This window comes from Sapajus apella, unplaced genomic scaffold (genome assembly GCF_009761245.1).
Source record: "Sapajus apella isolate SASKATOON/1434 unplaced genomic scaffold, GSC_monkey_1.0 scaffold1, whole genome shotgun sequence".
Lineage (NCBI taxonomy): Eukaryota > Metazoa > Chordata > Mammalia > Primates > Cebidae > Sapajus > Sapajus apella.
Window position 1 is genome coordinate 73,639,904 of NW_022436941.1, and position 20,063 is coordinate 73,659,966.

Sequence of the window (20,063 nt, forward strand, 5' to 3'; positions counted from 1 at the left end):
TTCTTAGACTTGCATTCTGGAAACACAAGAGACTTGCCAGGAGTGTAGGCTATGTGCATACTTCCGAAAAGAGTAAAGAATTATGGTTTCTTGGCTACAGATGTGATCGGGGGTTACACACATATTCAGTTGAAATATCCCAGTGACTTGTTCTTTTATTTTTTGCCAGCAGTTAGAAAAGTAGCTTTAGAGGCGTTTCTAATTCAGTACGTCTGGGGTGAGGACTAAGAATTTGCAATTCTAACAAATGATTTGGACACTGATGCTGTTCGTTCAGGGGCTGCACTTTGAGAACCACTGCCTATTTCAGTGGTTACATCCCCAGTTCCTAGAGACAGCTCACTGTATGAGCCATCACACAGCTCACACTCATCTGAGGCACCTATCCCTTTTGTATTTGCTTTTCATCAGCATGGGGGAGACAGAAGAATGCATAAGGCCACAATGAAAGTGTACAATTAGGGGAGTAGACAGTAGCAAAGCAGAATGGCATGGTAAGGGCTTAGAAATTTTTCCTTTTATTCATATGGAGGGTGGGGTGTGCTTTACGGTTTTTGGTCTTAAAGGGTACAGGAGCATTTCTTAATCCTCATTGTGTTTCAGAATCACCTGGTGTGCCCTCAGACATTTGAATTCAGTAGGTCCTTGGATAGGATCCAGGCATCTGCATGTTTATCCAGCATCCTGGATAATTTTGAAGCAGATTTTCTAAGGATTACATTTTAATAGTGATTTTAGAAGATAGAAATCCAAGTGGACACTTAATCCTACATGGGGGAGAAATCAAAGATACTATCAGGTATTTTCTTTTTACGAGTTGTACAAGGAAGTTTAGGCCCTAGAGGAGGGGGCAGCAGCTTATCTAATTATTTTAAAAAATAGGCAGAGAAGGAAGCAGAGCAGAAGATGACAGTGAAGACAGGAGGCAGTGAAGACCAAACGAGCTCTCAATTAAGAGGTGACTGCTTTTCGTTTGCGTGAAATGACCAAATGCAACAAGGAAGCAGTCTGGATGGAGAAATCCCTTTTAGTTATAAAGAGAGAGCTAGCAGAGAAGAATTGTTGCTTTTAAAAAAATCAGTTGTGAAAAGACAAAAAGAAGGAGGGGATGGCAAAGGAGACCAGGTGGCAAATTGGTGAGCTAGAGCAGGAGTGGGAGTAGAGATCACTGGGTGTTAGGACATGCCATCAGCAAGGAAGATTCCAGTGGCAACAGGGCATAAAATACTGCAGGTGCAGCCAATGCAGACCTGGGAATAAAACTACCTATTCGTTGTCTATTCAGTCATTAAAAGGAATGAAAATACTACTCTGTATGTGTGTTTATGTGTGAATGCATGTACATGTTTGTGTGTGTGTGTGAGTGTATGTGATAGAGAGAGAGAGAGATAAAGACATCAGGCCAATGGCATCAGTTTGGATGTCATGAGTATGTCTGAGTATTCAATTTTCTCATCAGGCATTAGGAATATCAAGGAGCTTATCTCTCTTATATTAATAACAGAAGATAGAAACCCTTGCAAGATCAGCCTTCAGAAGGCAAAAGAGAAAGACATAATATGCACATATTGGGAAAAATGTTCTCCTGTCTGTGGAGCAATGTAGCAGAGTCTTATTTTCAGTCCACCTGTGTGCATACATATATGTATACACAAGATTCAGTTTTTACAACTACTTCATGTCCTTTAGTTCCCTCCAAACTGAAACGTTCATTTGATTTCAAATCTTTCCTTTAAATGCTTCTTTTTTCATACGAAATATCTTTCTTTTTCCTTCCCTAACTGAACCCTAGCTTCAGAACCCTAAGATTTTCCCTGAGTGTTTCTAAGTTCTCTGGCCTTTTCTATCTCTGAATTTAAATCATAGGCAAGGATTATCCTCTATGCACAGCTCACCCTCTACCATTCTCCTGAGCTCAAGCACAAAAACACTGTATTCTGGAAGTTCCCAGTAAATTATTGTTCAGTGAATTAAAAAAGAAAATACAGGTTGAATCCTCTGGTGATGGATACTTTTGGCTTCCTACCTGGCATCCTTCCCATTCCACCCTTTCCTATCACAGAATATCCACTGATTGGTGGGGATGACTCCACCCCCTAGCTCTAGGAATAGGCCTTGATTGCTTTAACCAATCAGTGGAATTCCTCCCCTCTACTACTGTGATTGGTTTAGGCAGAGGCCTGGGCCAATCAGAATGAAGCTCAGAACTTTTGCTCTGTAGTCGGGAGACGTTCTCTCTCATAGTGGACAGTGTGGGGTGCAGATGTGATGACTACAATTGTTGCAGTTAGCTATTGTGAGGGAAGCCAGCTTGAGGATAAAGCCAACACTCAGAAGGCAGAGCATCATTTAGAATGGGAGTTGGAATTCTGCTAACTCTGGAGGGTACAGTCCTTTGAGCCAATATATTTCCTTTATGGTTTAAGCCAGAAAATGAGGTTATCTATTACTAACCTCCCTGCTATTTATGGAGTTCCCTCTATTTTTAAATCTTTGGGACACTATGTAATTCGTCTTCTTGCAACTTAATTCATTTAGGAAAATAGCACTCTTGGATAGCATTTTCTCCCCTAGTAAAATCAGTACATATTTTGCTGTTTATGCTGAATCTAACACAAGTCATGTTCACAACAGCTAAAATAATAAATTTGAGAACTGTTGCTACCCTAATTTTTGCTTAAAACAATTAGTGTTCTTATACACTTACATAGTACTGATATAGACTTCTTATTAACTTATGTAGCAAACATTTCCTGAACATTTAAATTCATTCTAATTGCATATAGGTAGGCATATGGTATATATGGGCACTTTGTCAAAGATTAGCTTTTGTTCAACATTCCTCAGTGTTTTCGGCAATATTAAATATAGATACCTTTTCGATGAAACTGAAGAGACCCCAGCAGACATATGGATTTTAGCATCTCTGTGGTATACATTTCTAAGCAGCACTGCAGCTGGATATAAAGCCGACAGATTTCTGGATGGATCTCACCATCTTCTGGGCTGCAAGAGAATGAAAGAGAAAAGCTGTGAACATTCTCAGATTTCACTCATCAGCCATTTTTCCGAGAGGGAAAAATGCTCAATAAAGATTCCTTAAAGACTTGATCCTAAAATATAGGACTTCCTGCTTTCAAACCAATGACCAATGTGACAGTTCTTATATAAGTGTCTTTCTGACTAACAGTTCTTAATTTTTTTTCCCCTTCAGCAGCAGAGTTCTGCTGGGAGCTTAAAATCATAAATGCTTTACATAATTGAAAATATCAGACATCTTCAATTTAGCTGTTGGAACAAATTCCAAAATATATTTAAACCATAAGAATCTCCTAGCCTGCAAGAAGAGATTAAAAAGACTTGTTTTTAGAGAAACTGACAGGAGCAATTCAATTACCAGTTGTAAGTCAGCTCTTTAATATTAGGGCCCTAGTATAATATGATTAGAGAGCAATTTACAAATTATTTTTATCAAGATTTTTTTTGTCTCAGTCTAAAGGATCTTCCTGTATTGTTTGCTATGGCTAATTTATGAAAGACCAAATGTTTTTTAATGAAAAAATGAAAATTTTATGAAAAAAGGAAAGTAATAAAATCCTGTTAATTATGCTTAACACTCTAAAGCTATATACACTGAACTTATGATCTAAAATTCTAAAGTCCTTGTGTCTTTTTCTATTAAATATGATAAAACATAAAAATGTGAATATGATAAAACAGGAAGCAATCACTTTTGTTTTTGTTTGAGGAGAGAAAAATTAGTTGTTGATAAAATAATACTCTATTTTATGTGACTAACGTTGAATAAAGTAAACCAAATAAAAGGGATAAAGTTTAGAGAGATGTTAGAAATAAAATAAAAACTAAAAGTGAACTCTATCAAATGTCTTAATGAGTTAAGTTGACTGCTATCCCTATTAATTTAAAATGCAATGAAATCTGATTTTTAAATATAGCATTTGTATTTGATTTCTTTGTAATGTGGGTCAGTGGCAAAATATCAGGAGGTAATTATCAGATAAAAATAGTGGCTTGAAGTTCTGGAATCACAGTAAAGAGAATTTGTGTGTACACAGCACTTTACAATGATAATTAGTTTTCATTTTCAATAGATGAGCAAGAGTTGATCTAACCATATGGCTTATATAACACAAGAAAATGCAAAATTCTTAGCCTCAGCATCAGTGATGCCTGCACATGTCTTTCCTGTGTCAGACAGAATAAAGTATCTCAAAAGAGCTTTCAGGTAAAATTTGGCTTTATCTGAAAATTAAAAGATGTAATTTTTTCATTTGTGTCTCATGGGTGACACCCTAGGCCAACTTTGGAAGCAAATGTATTTCTGGGGAAAGTATTGGGTTTTTTTTCAGAGTATCCTTCCATAGTTGCCTTCCACCCTCAAGCTGTCCTCACCACTCAGACATACCCAGACACACCCACACCCACCCCCCCACACACCTCTGATTATTTCATATCATCTTCAGCCTGTCAAAATGTCTCTGACTGTGTCCTATTCCCTCATGGACCTGCTAGATTCTGAACAGATAATGGGCATTAATGGTTCATGTAATAAAAATTGATCCTCTTTTATTATCTACTAATACATTAATTTTCAGAGCAGAATCTGAAGATAATGTCTTAATCTACAAGAAGGGTAAAGGGAAAATATTTTCAGGCAGACAGGTCTTTTCTATGTTGGTTCATCATCCCAACATCAGCTGCCTATTTTCACCTACAGATAACATTGGCCTTGGTGGCTCACAGGCAGGTATTTTTTTAAATTTTATTTTATTTTTAATGGATACATAATAATTGTACATACTATGGTATATAATGTGATGTTTTGGTACATGTGTATATTGTATAATGATCAAATCAGAGTAGTTGTCAGATCCATTACCTCAAATATTTATCATTTCTTTGTGGTGAGAACATTCAGAATACTCTCTTGTAGCTATTTTGAAATATAAAATACATTATGGTTAACTATACTCACCCTACTTACTGTGCAATAGAACACCAGAACTTATTCCTTTTATCTAACTGTAACTTTGAAGAATATAAAATGCTGCACAACTTTGCATGTCATCCTTGCTTAGGGGCCATGGTAATCTTTTCTGTATTATTTCAATTTTAGTGTATATGATGCTGAACACTCATATGCAGATTAAAAAAAAATCTGTTGTATGTATTGCACATTTTATGAGTGGGACAATTAGCCAGTACAGTAGCATCCAAGCCATGGAACGTTCTTATTTTCAGAAGTCTAAAATATGTGCCTTGTGGCTTAGTTTCAAAAATATGCAAACTTCATATATGGATGACATTTTATGTAATTTAAACAAATGACTACCATATTAACATATTTTAAGAATCTGTATATTTTGTTTATTATTTCACAGCTAGAAAAAGAGAGGTAAAGCATGTATTAGGTGCTTCTGAGAAAAGGCAAGTCAAAACAGACTAAAATGCCTAATTCAAAATATTTATTTGGGTGCCATCTCCCAAATGCCTCCAACCCACAGAGATTCTGGAAACTGGACCCCTCAAAAATGTTACAAGAAGGAATTGAATAGGTACCACCAGAAATCCAACCTGCCTAAAAAAATTAATTGATGCTAAAGTTGCATCATAAATTTTCTGGGTAACAAAGTCGTATACACACTCATATGTTATCTTTTAATGTCTAGGGAAACTGCAATATAGCGAAAGAAAGGAAGTATTTAAAGAAGAGTGGAAAAGCTAAGGTATCTTTTATGTTAGAGTTTCATGATGCCTAGACTAAGTTACATTAACCTCAGGCCTTGTACAATTTATTTATCCCTCTTTAGAGCTTAATATTTATCACCATTAGTGATTACTGAAAGTTCATTGAAACACAATTTGTCAAACGAGTTATAATACGTCTGATGTTATAAACAGTGAACTGAAATACATTTTCGAGAAATATTAAGAGCATTTGCATTATTTTAATAACAAATGAGTAAGAGTTGAATCATGGAGAGTGAAAGAAGAGCTAAGAAAATAGCAATAAAAGCTTGAAACTTCCTAGGAATAAATTACAAGACCTAAGGAAACATTTACAGTAAAATGAAGTTGGACCTGTGTAATTCCTACAGGAACTGGAAGCAACTTAACTTAGAGGCAATTTTACCATATGTTACTTATGTTTAGTCTAACACAATTCACTCTAGTTAATCGGAGTTTAGGTCTGTGAGAGTCACCCCAAGGGTGATTCATTTAATTCAGTCAAATATGTTTTATGAGTTAGTGATTAGATTGTGATTATTTATTTTTCTATTGAGTGTAAGTCAAGAGCTAAGCTAATCATTTTGATTAATTTCAAAGCCTTAGTATTAATAGAAAAAAACCTAAGAATTAAATTCAACAAAATTTCAGTCCTTTAGAGCTCAAGTTGAATCCTAAACCATTTAAAATAATGACCAAATTATAAATCTGCTTTCAACCAACTCCTTACAGATCAGGATTTAATGACTAAATCATATGGCTGAGGACACCTGAACTGCTGTAGGAGGAGGATGACATGAATACAGACTTTGCCTAAGTTGCCTCTTGATAATGGAAACTCTCTCTGTTGTTAATATTCTTATTTTGTAGTTCAAAAAGTAATATGATAAAGGTCTGCCAGAATGGCTAACCGTAAAAAGACTCATAATGCCTAATGTTGGTGTTGATGTGGAGCAACAGAAATGCTCATACATTTTTGGTGGTAATTAAATGGTCTACAACACCTTTGAAAAAAGTTCTGGAAGTTTCTTATAAAGCTAAACATACACCCATCCTATGACCTCACATTTCCACTTCTAGGTATTTGGCCAAGAGAAATAAAAACATATTCACAAATAGAGTTCTACAAGAATATTCATTGTATTTTATCTAGATTAATCCCAAACTGGAAACAGCCAAGGTGTCTGTCAAGAGAAAAATGGTATAAAGAAATTAGTACACTTCTACAATAAAATAATACTCAACAATTAAACGAAGCTAACTCCTGATCCTCAAAACAACATAGATTAATCACAAAAGCAGTATCTTGAATGAGAAAATCCTTACACAAAAGAATTAATACTGCATTATTTCATTGATAGAGGTTCTAGAACAGGTAAAATGGACGGTAAATATTAGAACAGTGGTGGGGAATTGGCTGAGAAGGAGCATAAGTAAACTTTCTGGGGTAAGGATGATATTCTACATCTAGGTGGAGGTTTAGTTATACGGGTGTATATATTTGGCAAAATGTATTTAATGGTGCACTTAAGATTTGCATTTGATTACATGCAAATTTTCCTTAAAAAAAGAAAATCCAATATTGAACTCAGTTAATACTATGTATACTGAATTGTTTACAAGTAAAGTTTACTGATGTCTGCAGGTTTAGGAAAATAATATGGATTGCTGGTTGGACAGAGAGATAACACAGGTAGATACATAATAAAGCAAGTATCATAAAATGTAAATTATAGAATCTAGGGAGTGAATATTTACTTGATGACTGAGGATTTACATTTCCCTAAATAATTACATGGGATAAACTAATCAAAACAACGGCGAGGCTTTATAATTGGAAGGGTCAAGTTCAGGAGTTAACACACCGGGGATTTTAGTTACGAAATGTCTTGGCTCTGCATCTGTCTGCTCTTTTGCTGAGGTTGCCAGACTTCAGAGGCCTATGTAGCCGCTAATAGCTTTTTAAAAACAGCAAAATGTTTGTTGTTTTAATGGTCTGTCCCTAATGTAATGATTTATGTATTTAGTTGAATGGAGTAAGACATAATGAAAGGAAAATGAGTCCTGGAGTCAGAAAACGTAGATTTAAATATAGGTTTGCCCCTTAGAATTGTCATCTTTGGAAAACTACTTTAACTTCTCTGAGACTCAGTTTTCTTAGCTGTGAAATTGGAATAACACCTATATGAAGTATCTCAAGGCTGCTGCAAGGATCAAATTAAATCTGTGTGGGAAAACAAGTATAAAAGGCAAAGGATGGTAAGAAGTTGGCTACAATCCCTTTTAGCACATCAAACTTGTGTTTACTTAGCCTTCTGCTTGAATAAAGTCTTTAGTAATAAAAGTTATCTACTGTTCTGTAAAAGTCTTTATTTGCTTTACAGTTCCCTAATATGGACTTTACTTAAATAAATATGCCATTAGGCTAAGGAAAAAAAGGTGTGACCTCATTGACAACCACTCAGCATTTTACAGAATTTAGTGATGACAGATAAACACTCGGGGTTTGTCAGCTAGCAGAAATGGAAACAGAACTCCTGTCACAGCAAATATATCCAAGTTTCTCTTTTCGGAATCAATTCTGTTGTTGGCTATTATGCCAAGTGGCAAGGAAAGACTCAGGAAGCCAAAACAGGATGAGGGAAGGGGATGGTATCATTTGCTTTCTTTTTAGAGCAAAAAGGAAGAAAAGGGATTAAATGACTTCTCCAGGGAGAGTGAGCTCCAGGATTGCTCTTCAGATATCTCCACTGGTTCCTGTCAAATGGATTCCATTTACAAGGCTACACCCTATTCAGTGCCAGCTTCAGTGATAGCTTCAGAGCTTAGTCTTCATATGGCTTCTGTGAGGGAGATTTCTCAATGTGGTCCCATACATCTGTGTAATCATTGGAGAGTTGGAGGTAGAGAAGACACAAATGTGTATTTAAACCCAGTTATTAATTTTGGTTTCAAAATCCTAAAGGTAATTACAAATTCTTATAAATACAGAACAGATGCCAGATACCTACTGAATAACTACACTATTTCATACCAAAATAAGCACTATGATTTAAAAAAAAAAGAAGCACAGTTAATCAGAAGAATAGAAATAAGACATTTTTCAAGGCACCTATACATACTGTAGTTGTGTCTTATCTCCATTTTTCTCGTGATCTTGCTCTAGTGAGTTTTTATGAAACTTGTGCTTTAGGTGGAAACCTGTATTTTTTTTTTTTTTTTTCATAGAGAGCCTTAGCAAGTGTGATTCCACCAGGAGCCTTTGAAGAATAATTGCAGCAATTCCCCTCACTTCGCAGCATGTTATTTCATGGGAACATATGGCTGGCTCTGTGACTTCCTCACCACTGAACATGAGCTGGGATCAAACTCTGCCCTGGAGCTATTCAGGTTCAGTCAGAAATAAAACTTGACTTTTAACTGTACAGGGGATCCTGAAGTGCAATGGAATTTTCTTTTGGTGGCTACTTTGGGGACCTATTTGTAAAGCAGCAGGCCTTAGAGGGGCCAGCATCTTTTACGGTTTCTAGTGATATGCTGGTGTCCATCTCCCTGTTGTCCCATGCCTGCCCTCTGCCAGCACCTTTGCCATTTCCCCATGACCCAATGGGGAGAGTTGACATGTAATGGGTAGCATTATTAAGCACTTTATTCACTTTTCTTCATTTAAAAAGAAAAATACTATAAACATTTAAACACTAAAAAAAATAATCATCACTTCCCTGGCCTTCAATGCTTATAATGAAATAAGACTAGAAATATTACTATTAAATTGTAAGTCATCTTTTATTCATCTTAAATGTAACTGTTTGATGCAATACTGGGGAAGTCGGGAATAAGTGATGACATTTAGGGCAATTCTGAAGGGGCAATCTAGGCATTTCTCAGGGCATGGGAGGTTACAGGAGTTTATGGTTGATAACATTATGACTTTGTGTTTTTGGGACAGGAGTATCACTCCTAAAAGTCATTTTTATTAGCAAGGAGAAAACTAACATGTACAAGGCAACATTTCCTTAATCTTTAAAATAAAATGTCTTTCTTATTCTGTCTTGGCCTCTTCTTCCACCTTCCTATCCTTTTTGGCTTGAGAGTCTCTTGGCCTCTCTATTTTTCCCTTTGACTCTCTTAACATTGTCCTCTTCATAGTTTTTGATTGGGCAAACAGCTCTTTAGGTCTTCATCTTATAAGATCTTGTGATTCTTAGAGCTAGCAGAGACAGGCCTGCGACTGATAGAGTCTGAGTGCTGAATTCTTCAATCTCTGCTAGGATGAAAATCAGTACCATGGATTACATGGCTAGAACATAGCCCTTTCCCCCTGAATATAGCTAGCATTAGTTTATTTTTAAAGGTATATATTTAAGTATATTTATATTTAAAGATATATATTTATATATGATATTTATCTTTAACGATATATATTTATATGATATTTATTTATATAAGATATAAATATATATTTATATATTTTTATATACAAGATATATATTTATACATAAATATATATTTATATCTTAAAAAATATATATATTATTTTAAAAGAGAACTACATATACTTGAATTAAAGAAACATACATGTTTCCACATTTTAATCTGCAAAATCAAGATTTTCAAACTCTAATCCTTACTGTTTTAATCTGATATCAGTGGTCTTCAAAGGTTAATTATCATTCAATTATCATGCATTACACTGGAAAGAAATCAACTTGTTAATTTTCATTATATCCAAAGTCTGAGTCATTCATTGCAGTATGCAGTTAATTTCTGCTTTTATCCACTGGAATTTTAGGGGTCAATACATTAAACTTTTGGCTTATTTAAATAGTATTTAGCTTTTTATTCTTAATTATGGTTTTAAGTTAGTGATACTGTATTTCTCTTCAGGAAAGCTACAGGTTTTATGATATCAGTATTGCCAAAAAAAATGACACAGCTTTAAAACAACCAGAGCAAGTGGGTTGACTATGTTTAAATTTTTCAATTAATGCTGATGTTTGCAACTTCAGAAAAATAGTATGGATTGTTGGTTGGACAGAGGGATAAACAGGTAGATATGTAATAAAGCAAGTATTGTAAAAATATTAAGTGTGTAGCAGGCAATACCATCTAGGTTTCTGTAAGTATACCCTCTGATATTTGCACAACGAAATCATCTAACGTCACATTTCTCAGAACATATCCCCATCTTTAAGTGACACATGACTGTACATAAAGTGCTTTTTACTATGAAATAATTATGTCTCACAAAACATTCATTATGTATTTTCTTAGATAACAGTCCTCCCTGCCACAATGTTATTAGATTTATATGTAGTATCTCAGAGGAAATAAAGTCATTTGATAAAACCAAAAAAAAAAATATTAATTGTATAATCTAGGGAGTGGGTATTTGCTTGATGACTGAGGATTTACAAAAGACAGATTTTTATTTAAAGAAGATATTCTATCATCTCATTTAACTGTAACAGCACAAAATGTTGATAAATAATTATGACAAATAAGTTATATAGTTATAGAATACCCAATTATTGAATCCATTGTTTGCCAGTACCAAATGGCCTCCTCTTCCATGCAAGAGATGGTTTATCTAAAGCAATGGCCCACAGAGTGACAGAAAGACCGTAAGGGTCCCCACATATGGACCACACAGACCTGAAATCCAATTTTTTAGACTCACACAAGGATTAAGCTTGAAAGGCTCTGAGGCAGGATAGGTAGTAAAGGAAGTAAGCGTGTTCTCAGAACCCAGCAATTGTGGTGACCATACAGTCCGCACAATAAACCCCAGCATCTCCATTGTAATTGAGATCATTCAAGCAAAGCTATCTTCAGTAGGGAATTTCCCTTACTGAGAACATGTACACTTTAATTTTACCTGTCCTCAAGCTGACCTTTTGCTCATTTTAATAGTAAAAAAAAAACCTCCCCTGGCTGGAAATTTAAGATGCTAATGAGACATACAATATATGAACAAGCTTGTATTGCTACTGTGCATGTGCTCCCGGAGGACCACCCAGAACATGCTTACTAGTAACACCTCTTCCCACCTCCTTATGAATAATCATGTAAGACTCCCATAAAGGAGGCTCCCCAGTGCCAGTCTTGCTGTTTTGCTTTTACAAGCAGGCTGCCCTGAATTCTCTCTCTCAGGGTATACTGTCTATTCTGAACCTGACTTACAAGATATTCTTCTTTTGCAATAAATTACTCTATGCTGCATTTTCTTTGCTGTGTATTATCCCTTGTTTAAATTATTTTAAATGAAGAAAACAAGAACCAAAGTGTCACATCAGCTGTCAGCAGCTCTTTGGGGAGAGTTTAGGAAGAGGGTAGAAAATTGGCATCTGTTTATTATACTAATAATAATAATAGCAAAAACAGAGAGTTCTACTACGTGCCAGAGGCCCAGGGCTGCCAGCTTAGCTCTCTGTTTCATGCTTTAGTTGATATGACAACTTTAGAGGAGAGTTAGAGCTTTCTTCCCCAGGATTTTGTAGTCTTTTTCAGCTTCAGACTCCTACCCAACACTAGGGGTTCTGTACACATTATATCTAATTGGATTCTGGAGTGTTATTGTCTTTTCATTGGCATGCAATGATAATTTCCACTTTTTTGCATAATTGTCAAAAATGATGTTTCATGCCAATATGAAAATGTATATATCTAGACAGATGTAAGAGCTATTTTCTACAAAAAGGCACATGCTTTATGCAAACAGAAGAGGCCAGTATCTATACACATTGAAAATATCATATTCCATTATGTGTTTCTTCACTGGACTGTAAACTCTTTGAGTTAAAAAAAAAGTTTATCTTATGTATCTCTGTAATTCCCAACCCTTAACATATTGTCTGGTACATACAAAATAAAACAATTCCAGGGTAGCTTAAAAAGTAATGTCTATGTGGTGTGAGAAGTTGGAAGGGTGGGGCTACAGTGCTGGGTCTGCCTCATCTGTTCCATTTCACCGCTAGAGATTGGCTTCTTGAGGGTTTCTTTTCCTGAAGGCTTTTTTTTTTAAACTATTTTATAAAAAAGAATACATATAAACATAATTCCTTTTATGCAGGAAAGTAACTTTGGAAGTCTAGCACTGGCACACCTGTGATTTTAAATCTAAAAAAGGAAAAGATGACTTATACCGGAAGTAACCATCCTAACATTTTGGTACATTTCCTTGCACATTAAAAAAATAAGTATATAAATATACATATGCCACAGGCAAAAATATATATATATATATATATAGAGAGAGAGAGAGAGAAAGAGAGAGAAAGAGGGAGCAAGTGAACAGCATATAATATATATATTACATTGGAGTTCACTTTTTTACCTAACAACATACCACCTATTAGTTTAGCCTTTCTAAGTGAATTAGCTTCTCTGAGTCTTAGTTTTCTTATCTATAAATTGAGGATAACAGTGCCTATCTGAGAGTGTTGTTGTGACAAATGAAATTATTCATAATAAAGTCTCCAGGATGGTTATGCATGGAAAAAGATGAATGCATTCGGATGCTTGTCCAAGTTTCTTCTTTACTTGTAATAGTTTGATGCAGAGATTACATACTGGTGGCATGTGGTCTAAACATGCCCACAGACTTGTTTCATTTGGCTTGCAGTAGTCAACCTTTTGTTCATGAATTCACACAACAATCTTGATTTCCCATGTTTCTTAATGTCAGAAGATGATGGCACCAGGCCTGCTCTGGAATGGTAGCACTTAACTGGGGCTGAGGAATAGCTACCCTTTTAAAAAAGCAGAAGCTCCCCAGTTCTCCAGTGAACCCTGCCCAGACTGCCTCACATACTGACTGTATCAGTGTGGCTCCTGCTGCATCTAGATTTGCTAGCGCTGGTTTAGAGAGCAATGAATTAGGATATACAACAGTCTGCAAAGTGAGCTTACCAAACAACCACATTTTAGGAGGTAAGTCTGCAGGCAGCAAATGCTTGCATCAATATCAGTGGAGTAGAATTTCCTTGATAAAAATGCTTTCTTTGATATGAAACATAAAATTGGAAATTAAGACTTGGTTATTATTTAAGGCTATATAAAAAGTTCATCACAATCTATACCCTTCTAATAAATTATAAATCATAACTTTAAAATAATTATTAAAGAGCTTCAAAAGCTCTTGAACAAACAAGATCCCAAATCATGAAATAAGCCACATATTTGAAATATTACAAAATAAGCTTTCTGATCTTATTCCAAGAAGCAAAAATTCAGTTTGTCACTTAACCAAGAAGTGTATTAAAGACAATCAGCAAAGATCCTTGAAACTGTGTAGTTGGCTTCAGTTTATCTACAATTAGAACTTTGGAAATACTTCCACAATGGCAGTTACTGAATGAACTGCAGTGTTTGTGGGTAGACTGAGGCAGAACATGACCAGTGGCAGGGTAGCATATGACACTGTATTAAGAGTATGGTAGCATTGTAGACTAGATGACTGACAATTTTTCTAGGTCATTCACTTTAAAATGCCACTTCAATCTTGGCCAACTGAATTATCCAATTCAATGTTGAGAGATAGGGAATCTCTTGACTAGAGAGTGATACTAACACTAACACAACACTGAAGTTGATGTTTAATACCCTTCAGGTGAAGTGCATTGATGGACTTCTACGTGAAAGAAAAAATGGGAGACAAACACACAATTACAAATAAAAGAAGTGCAGAAATGTTCAGACTAAAAAGACACAGGTTGTGAAGCCCTGTAATCAAAGTTAATTTCATCCTGAAGGATGTCAAAGAAGCACCACAGACTTATTTTTGAAACTCCAAAAATTCCTTTTAGGTTCAAAATAAACACATGTAGAAGAAAGTAAAGGTATTATATATTAGTTTGCTAGGACTGCTGCAACAAATCCCCACAAACTAGGTGGGTTACATATTGTCTCACAGCTCTGGAGGCTGGAAGTTCAAGATGCAGGTGTCAGCAGGGTTGGCTCCTATTGAGGGCTGTGGGGAAGAAACTGCTCCGAGCTTCTACCTAGCATCGTAGTTTTCTGGCAATCACTGAAGTTCTCTGGCTTATAAAAGTATCACCCCAACCTCCGCTTTCACCTACACAGAGCTTCCTGTGTGTGCCTGTCCACGTTTCCCATTTTGATAAGTATATCAGTCAGAATGGATTAAAGGCCCACCTACTCCAGTAAGATTTTCTCTTAACAAATTAAATCAGCAATGACCTTATTTCCAAATAAGGTCACATTCCAAATAAGGGTTAAGACTTCAACATATGAATTTGGGGGACATACAATTCAATTAATAACATTGCTGTTTGAAAAAGCAGTTGATGAATTTAAGAAACCCTACCAACCAGATTGTCCGGGCTCAAAGTATAAATGGGTTCATGGATTAATTAACAAATGAGAGATCTTTATCTATGATACAATAGGGTTTTGAGTAGTTAACCCTACTTTCCTTTTCTGCCCTTTAAAGTAATCAAAGAATTTATTGTCCTAGATTTAAAATCACAGGTGTGCCAGTGCTAGATTTCCAGAGTAACTTTTCATCAGGATCCAGGGAGAGGGTGCAAGCAGGAAAAAGGAGCAGCTGGGGAGACAGGAATGGAGTGTGAGAGGGCAGCGCAACATTCTTAGAAAATGTGTGTTCTGTCAGATACAGATCCTTAGATTGCATTATCCCTAGGAACAGGAAGTTTTACCCATTGTCTCGGTTTCCCCAGCAGCTAGCTTACTGCTTGTCTCATTAAAGCCTCTCCATCCATGTTTGTTGAAACGGATTAAACTGAACTTTCAAGGCGGAGATTGTAGAAGATGCCCAGTCCTGCTCACCCACCAGCTCCCCTGGTTTCACTGTTGGAAATGGTGTTGTGCTGGATGGACCATGGATTTGGGTCCACGTGGTACATGTGGCACTTTCAAAGGGACAAGGCTAGTAACTTCAGAGTGTTCAAGTTGGTGAAGGAAAGCAACAGTCCTGGGGAAGGAGAGTCCACTTGACTGTGGGAGATCAGGCTTCCTCAAAAAGAGGAAAGAATATTAACATCAAGGCCACCTTCTAGCTCCACATGCAGCATAAATGCTCCAGAGTCAGAAAGCCCTGGGTTTCTATCTTAATTTCGTTACTTACAGCTGTGTGATTTTGGGCAATTTTCTTAATCTCTCAGTGCCTCAAATCAGTATAACACTTCATAGCTTATCAAAAAGATTTAAGTGAAATAATATACAGAAAACATAAGGTCATGACAAGCAGAAATGAATGGAGGATGTGTTCCAGGGAGGCAGTTCTTTACATCATGCCTAGATAACCTTATATCTTTGTTACAGGCTTTTTTCTTACTTATTGATTCAAATACTATTTATTGAGTCCCTGCTATTCAAAACAGGATGAAATTGGGGAAAAAAAAGAAAAGCATTACATTTTCTGGAGTCCTTTCCTAAGAGTTCATGAAGACCCCCATTATTATCCTATGGTGTTTTTGTTTGATAACATATGTGTAGTCTCCGCTAACACAAATTGATTTTTCTGGTTTATTCCTTCTTTGATGTAGTATCATTTTATTGCCAACAAGTTTTCAACTAAATGGCTCTACCGTGGAGATCTACATATAATTTTTTCTTTCTTTAATGATGAAGTATAATTAGGTGAAACAGAATGAAAGTACTCTGCACCTCTGCCAATGGTTAGCTCAAGAACGGAAATAGCTCTTCAGGCAGACAGACATATGGGCAGGAGGAGACAGTGATTAGCCAACGTTTAGGTCAGTCTCTCCAATAGAGACATTACTTTTGATTTTCAAAGTGGCATAAATTATGTAAGATCATTTTAGCGAGGGGAAAAAAGGTTGGTGAGCTTCACTAAGAACTTGAGGTTAGGAACATGCTTTTATTATTTCTTGGCACTCATTTCAACATTAGCAAAATATAATGACATTTATTGGGAGTTTACTGTGTGCCAGACACCATGCTAAGCACTTACATCCCATTTAATTCTTACAATGAGTCTATGAGGTAGTTTCTATCCCTATCCTCAATTTACAGGTTGAGGGAAATGAGGCTTAAGAGAGGTTATGAAAGTTGCTGAAGGTCACCCAAAGAGTAAACACAGTGGTAGGACTCAAACCCACATTTATGATATTAGCTGTTGCATACCATTACCAGTACAGGGTACTCAGGAATGGAAGTCTATTTATATGTTTGTTTATTCATCCCAGGCATAGCTATCAAGAGCATACATTTTGTAAAATATTGTGCTGGGAATGAAATAATCATTTTCTTTTTTCTTTTTTGAGTCCCTAAATTATTGTGGCTTAAAAGTTGGCCCTACTCCTAGTTCTTCAACTTTTCCTATAATAAGTATACAATGTTATTTTCTGCCTAGCTCGGAGTAACACATAACAGAAAGGAGGCACAGGAGGACCACCAGGCTAGTGCAAGCTAGTCTATGTGGAGTATAGGGAAAAGCGCCAAGAACAGGATGCTCCTGCCCCCCAGGGGTCCCTGCCTCTAAGCAGAGCAATGAGAATGGGAAAAGGATATGGCAAGAACCAGGCATGGAACTCTCCCTAGCTTTTTGCGCTCTTTTCTGCACACACAAAAATGAATGCATTGAGGGAAAAGTGGAAAGGTGGCATCGATGATGTTCATGGACTGTCATTATTCTCTCTTTTTCCCAAGGAATGACAAGAGTCAGGATGCAATGCAGCGTCCCCTTCTTATTATTTCACTGGGAATGTGAGACTTCTTTGCATATGAGGAGAAATGAGTACTGAAAATTATTGGCAAAGCATTTTAGAAGTGAGAAGATTATTAATGCAAATATATGACATTGTTAGTGGCTAATGGCTCAGCTGGATTTACAAAATAAGAGCTTTCAAATATTATGCTGAGACAAATGGTCTTCAAACTTTGTATATCATGCATTTCTATGAGTAAAAAATTAAGCATGCACTTCTAGTCTACAATATATACTTGTATATATGCACACATAATGATATTAACTATTAGACATATTTTTAAACACACAAAAATAGAAATTAGGAAAGGAGTATGTAATAAGAAAGTTATATAATACTTTCTTTCAGGTCATCTTGCACAACTTCATTTTGAAGCCTGAGTTCACAGACTCAGCTTGGAGGTTCTCAAACTTTAATGTGCATCAGAATCACTTGGAGGGTTTAAACTACAGAATGCAGGGCTCTATCCCTGGAGTTTCCAATTCAGTGGGTCAGGGTGGGGCCTGATCATTCGATCTGTATTAAATTCCTAGTTGATCCAGGAACCATACCTTGAAAACAACTGGGTTAGCCTATTACAACTATATCTTTGTAAACACATTAAAACAAATTTGTTTTTAAATGCTGGATATAGAGAAAGTACCGACCGTCAGGCTAAACTTTGATGTTATAAGTAGGAATTTCATGGTATGAGTTGTTTGCATGAAACAGCAGTGTGATATATGTAGGGCCTTATTAAATGATGAACATGTTATATAATATGACTTAATTTAGACAGATTAGAATTCAGGATCTCAAACAATGATTTCTGAAACCACTTCTTATTCTTTGTTTTTAAAGTCTTTCTCCTGGCTCCATGTAGACTGGGTGATTATTTTTCTTTATCCCTGCTATTATTTTTATTTGACAGTATTCCTTTCTGGTAGAACACTGTGTGCTTGACCTAAAAAAAAAAAAATCTGTGTGTCTACGCCTCTACGTGTGTGTAAAAGAAAAAACAGAGTGCTGAGAGAAGAAAGACATTTCAAGATTTGTATCTTTACTACAGAATGCAGGGCTCTATCCCTGGAGTTTCCACTTCAGTGGGTCAGGGTGGGGCCTGATCATTTGATTTGTATTAAATTCCTAGTTGATCCTTGAAAAGTAAACCTTTATCCATTCAGTGCTTCTCTAAAATGAGTGTTTTTCCAGGCTTTTGCCCAACTAGTTTGAGGAGGGCCTTTCATTATATTTTTAGTGGATGAGTTTTTTTTTTTTAAATCCCACATCTATGTTTGATTTTGTAAATACCACATAAATGCACATATACATCAATGGAACAACACAGTGTTAAAATAAAATGTAACTGTTGGAAGTTACATTTCCTCTCTCCCTTTTCTTCCTAATTTTCTTATAGTCCTCCTCCTTCCTCTGATCGCTTCAATTATTCCTGGGTACTGTTCTGCTTTTATTTTCTGTCCACAACATTGGCTAAAGTGTTAGGCTGAAATACAACTTGCTAGCGGAGATATTTACATTTAGGAAAATGATTATTGAAGATGAGAAGGCACCCAGCACCCCAGCATCCAAAGGAAAGAAGTAATAATGTTGACATGCCGGTGATATTTAAAGCAGGCAACCAAGTAAAGTTCCCCCAAGCATAACAAACAGCCATAGAGCTAATTCCATGAACCAAAAGAGTAGCATCAGTAAACGTCCACCCACATTCCAAGACGACACATGGAGAGAAAAATGTTTTCAGATGCCATTCAGGATACACACTAGAGAAATCTTAGTAGATCCAAACCCACACCTTAGCTCAAAGTTAAGCAGATGGAAGACCATGGGAGGCTGCAGGCCCGCAGTGATATGGCATCCCACATGACAGGCACCCCTGAGAAGCCAAGCATTGCTTGGCAGATTATTCCAGGAGGCCTCCTGGAGTGTGTGCATTCAGACTGCAAATCCTATTTGGTTTGCACTCCAGGTTTTACTGCTCAAGGTTTTATCCTAATTTAAAAATGTCTTGTTTAAAAAGTTTTGCTTCATTTTGGCCTCTTTCATTTCTTGTCCTTGAACTTGTGTCACAGCAGTCTTAATATGAACTGACATCCTATTACGAATCAAAGGAAATGCAGCAACACCCACTTTACAAATTAGCATATGAGTTAACAAAGAGTCCCAAATGGTGAGATGACCAAAAAGGGGCAATGTTTCTAGGCAAGGGCAAGGGCAAAGTCAAAAACGATAAACTCAGAGGCTTTCTGCCTCCTGTCCTAAATACATCACTTACAGAGGTGTTCATTTAAAAGCAACTGGGAAAGGCAGAGGATACACAAAGTCACATTCCTGCTCACATCACTAAAATTCCAGAGATTCATAGCAGATATCCAATATGCCTACAGCTTGAAGGATGTCAGTCTGCAGTCTCTGCTGAGGCCTGAAGTCTCAGCAAAAAAGTAGAAAGACAGATCCTGTCTGTCTTTGTTATTGTGGCTGTGCCGTCTGAACTTTCTGCAAAGAGCACTTGTACCAGGATGGAAAACATCATTCTTTAGAGAGTAGGAGGGAAATTAGAAAAGTTGGTCCAGGCAGAAAATGAAGCATAATACCAAGAAAACT

General features: G+C 36.3%; 1 protein-coding gene and 1 non-coding gene across 2 annotated transcripts in view; both read right to left on the reverse strand.

Annotated features, from left to right (window-relative positions):
- The window catches only part of RGS7BP (regulator of G protein signaling 7 binding protein), a 111,396-nt gene that overhangs the window by 34,256 nt on the left and 57,077 nt on the right, over positions 1-20,063 (reverse strand). The window contains exon 3 of the mRNA XM_032279832.1: positions 2,876-3,006. Within this exon, the coding sequence (XP_032135723.1) occupies positions 2,876-3,006 (131 nt within the window). The remainder of the gene's footprint in view (positions 1-2,875; positions 3,007-20,063) is intronic.
- LOC116554215 lies at positions 5,055-5,160 on the reverse strand. The gene has a single exon (XR_004270107.1). It is a non-coding gene; the product is annotated as a U6 spliceosomal RNA (small nuclear RNA).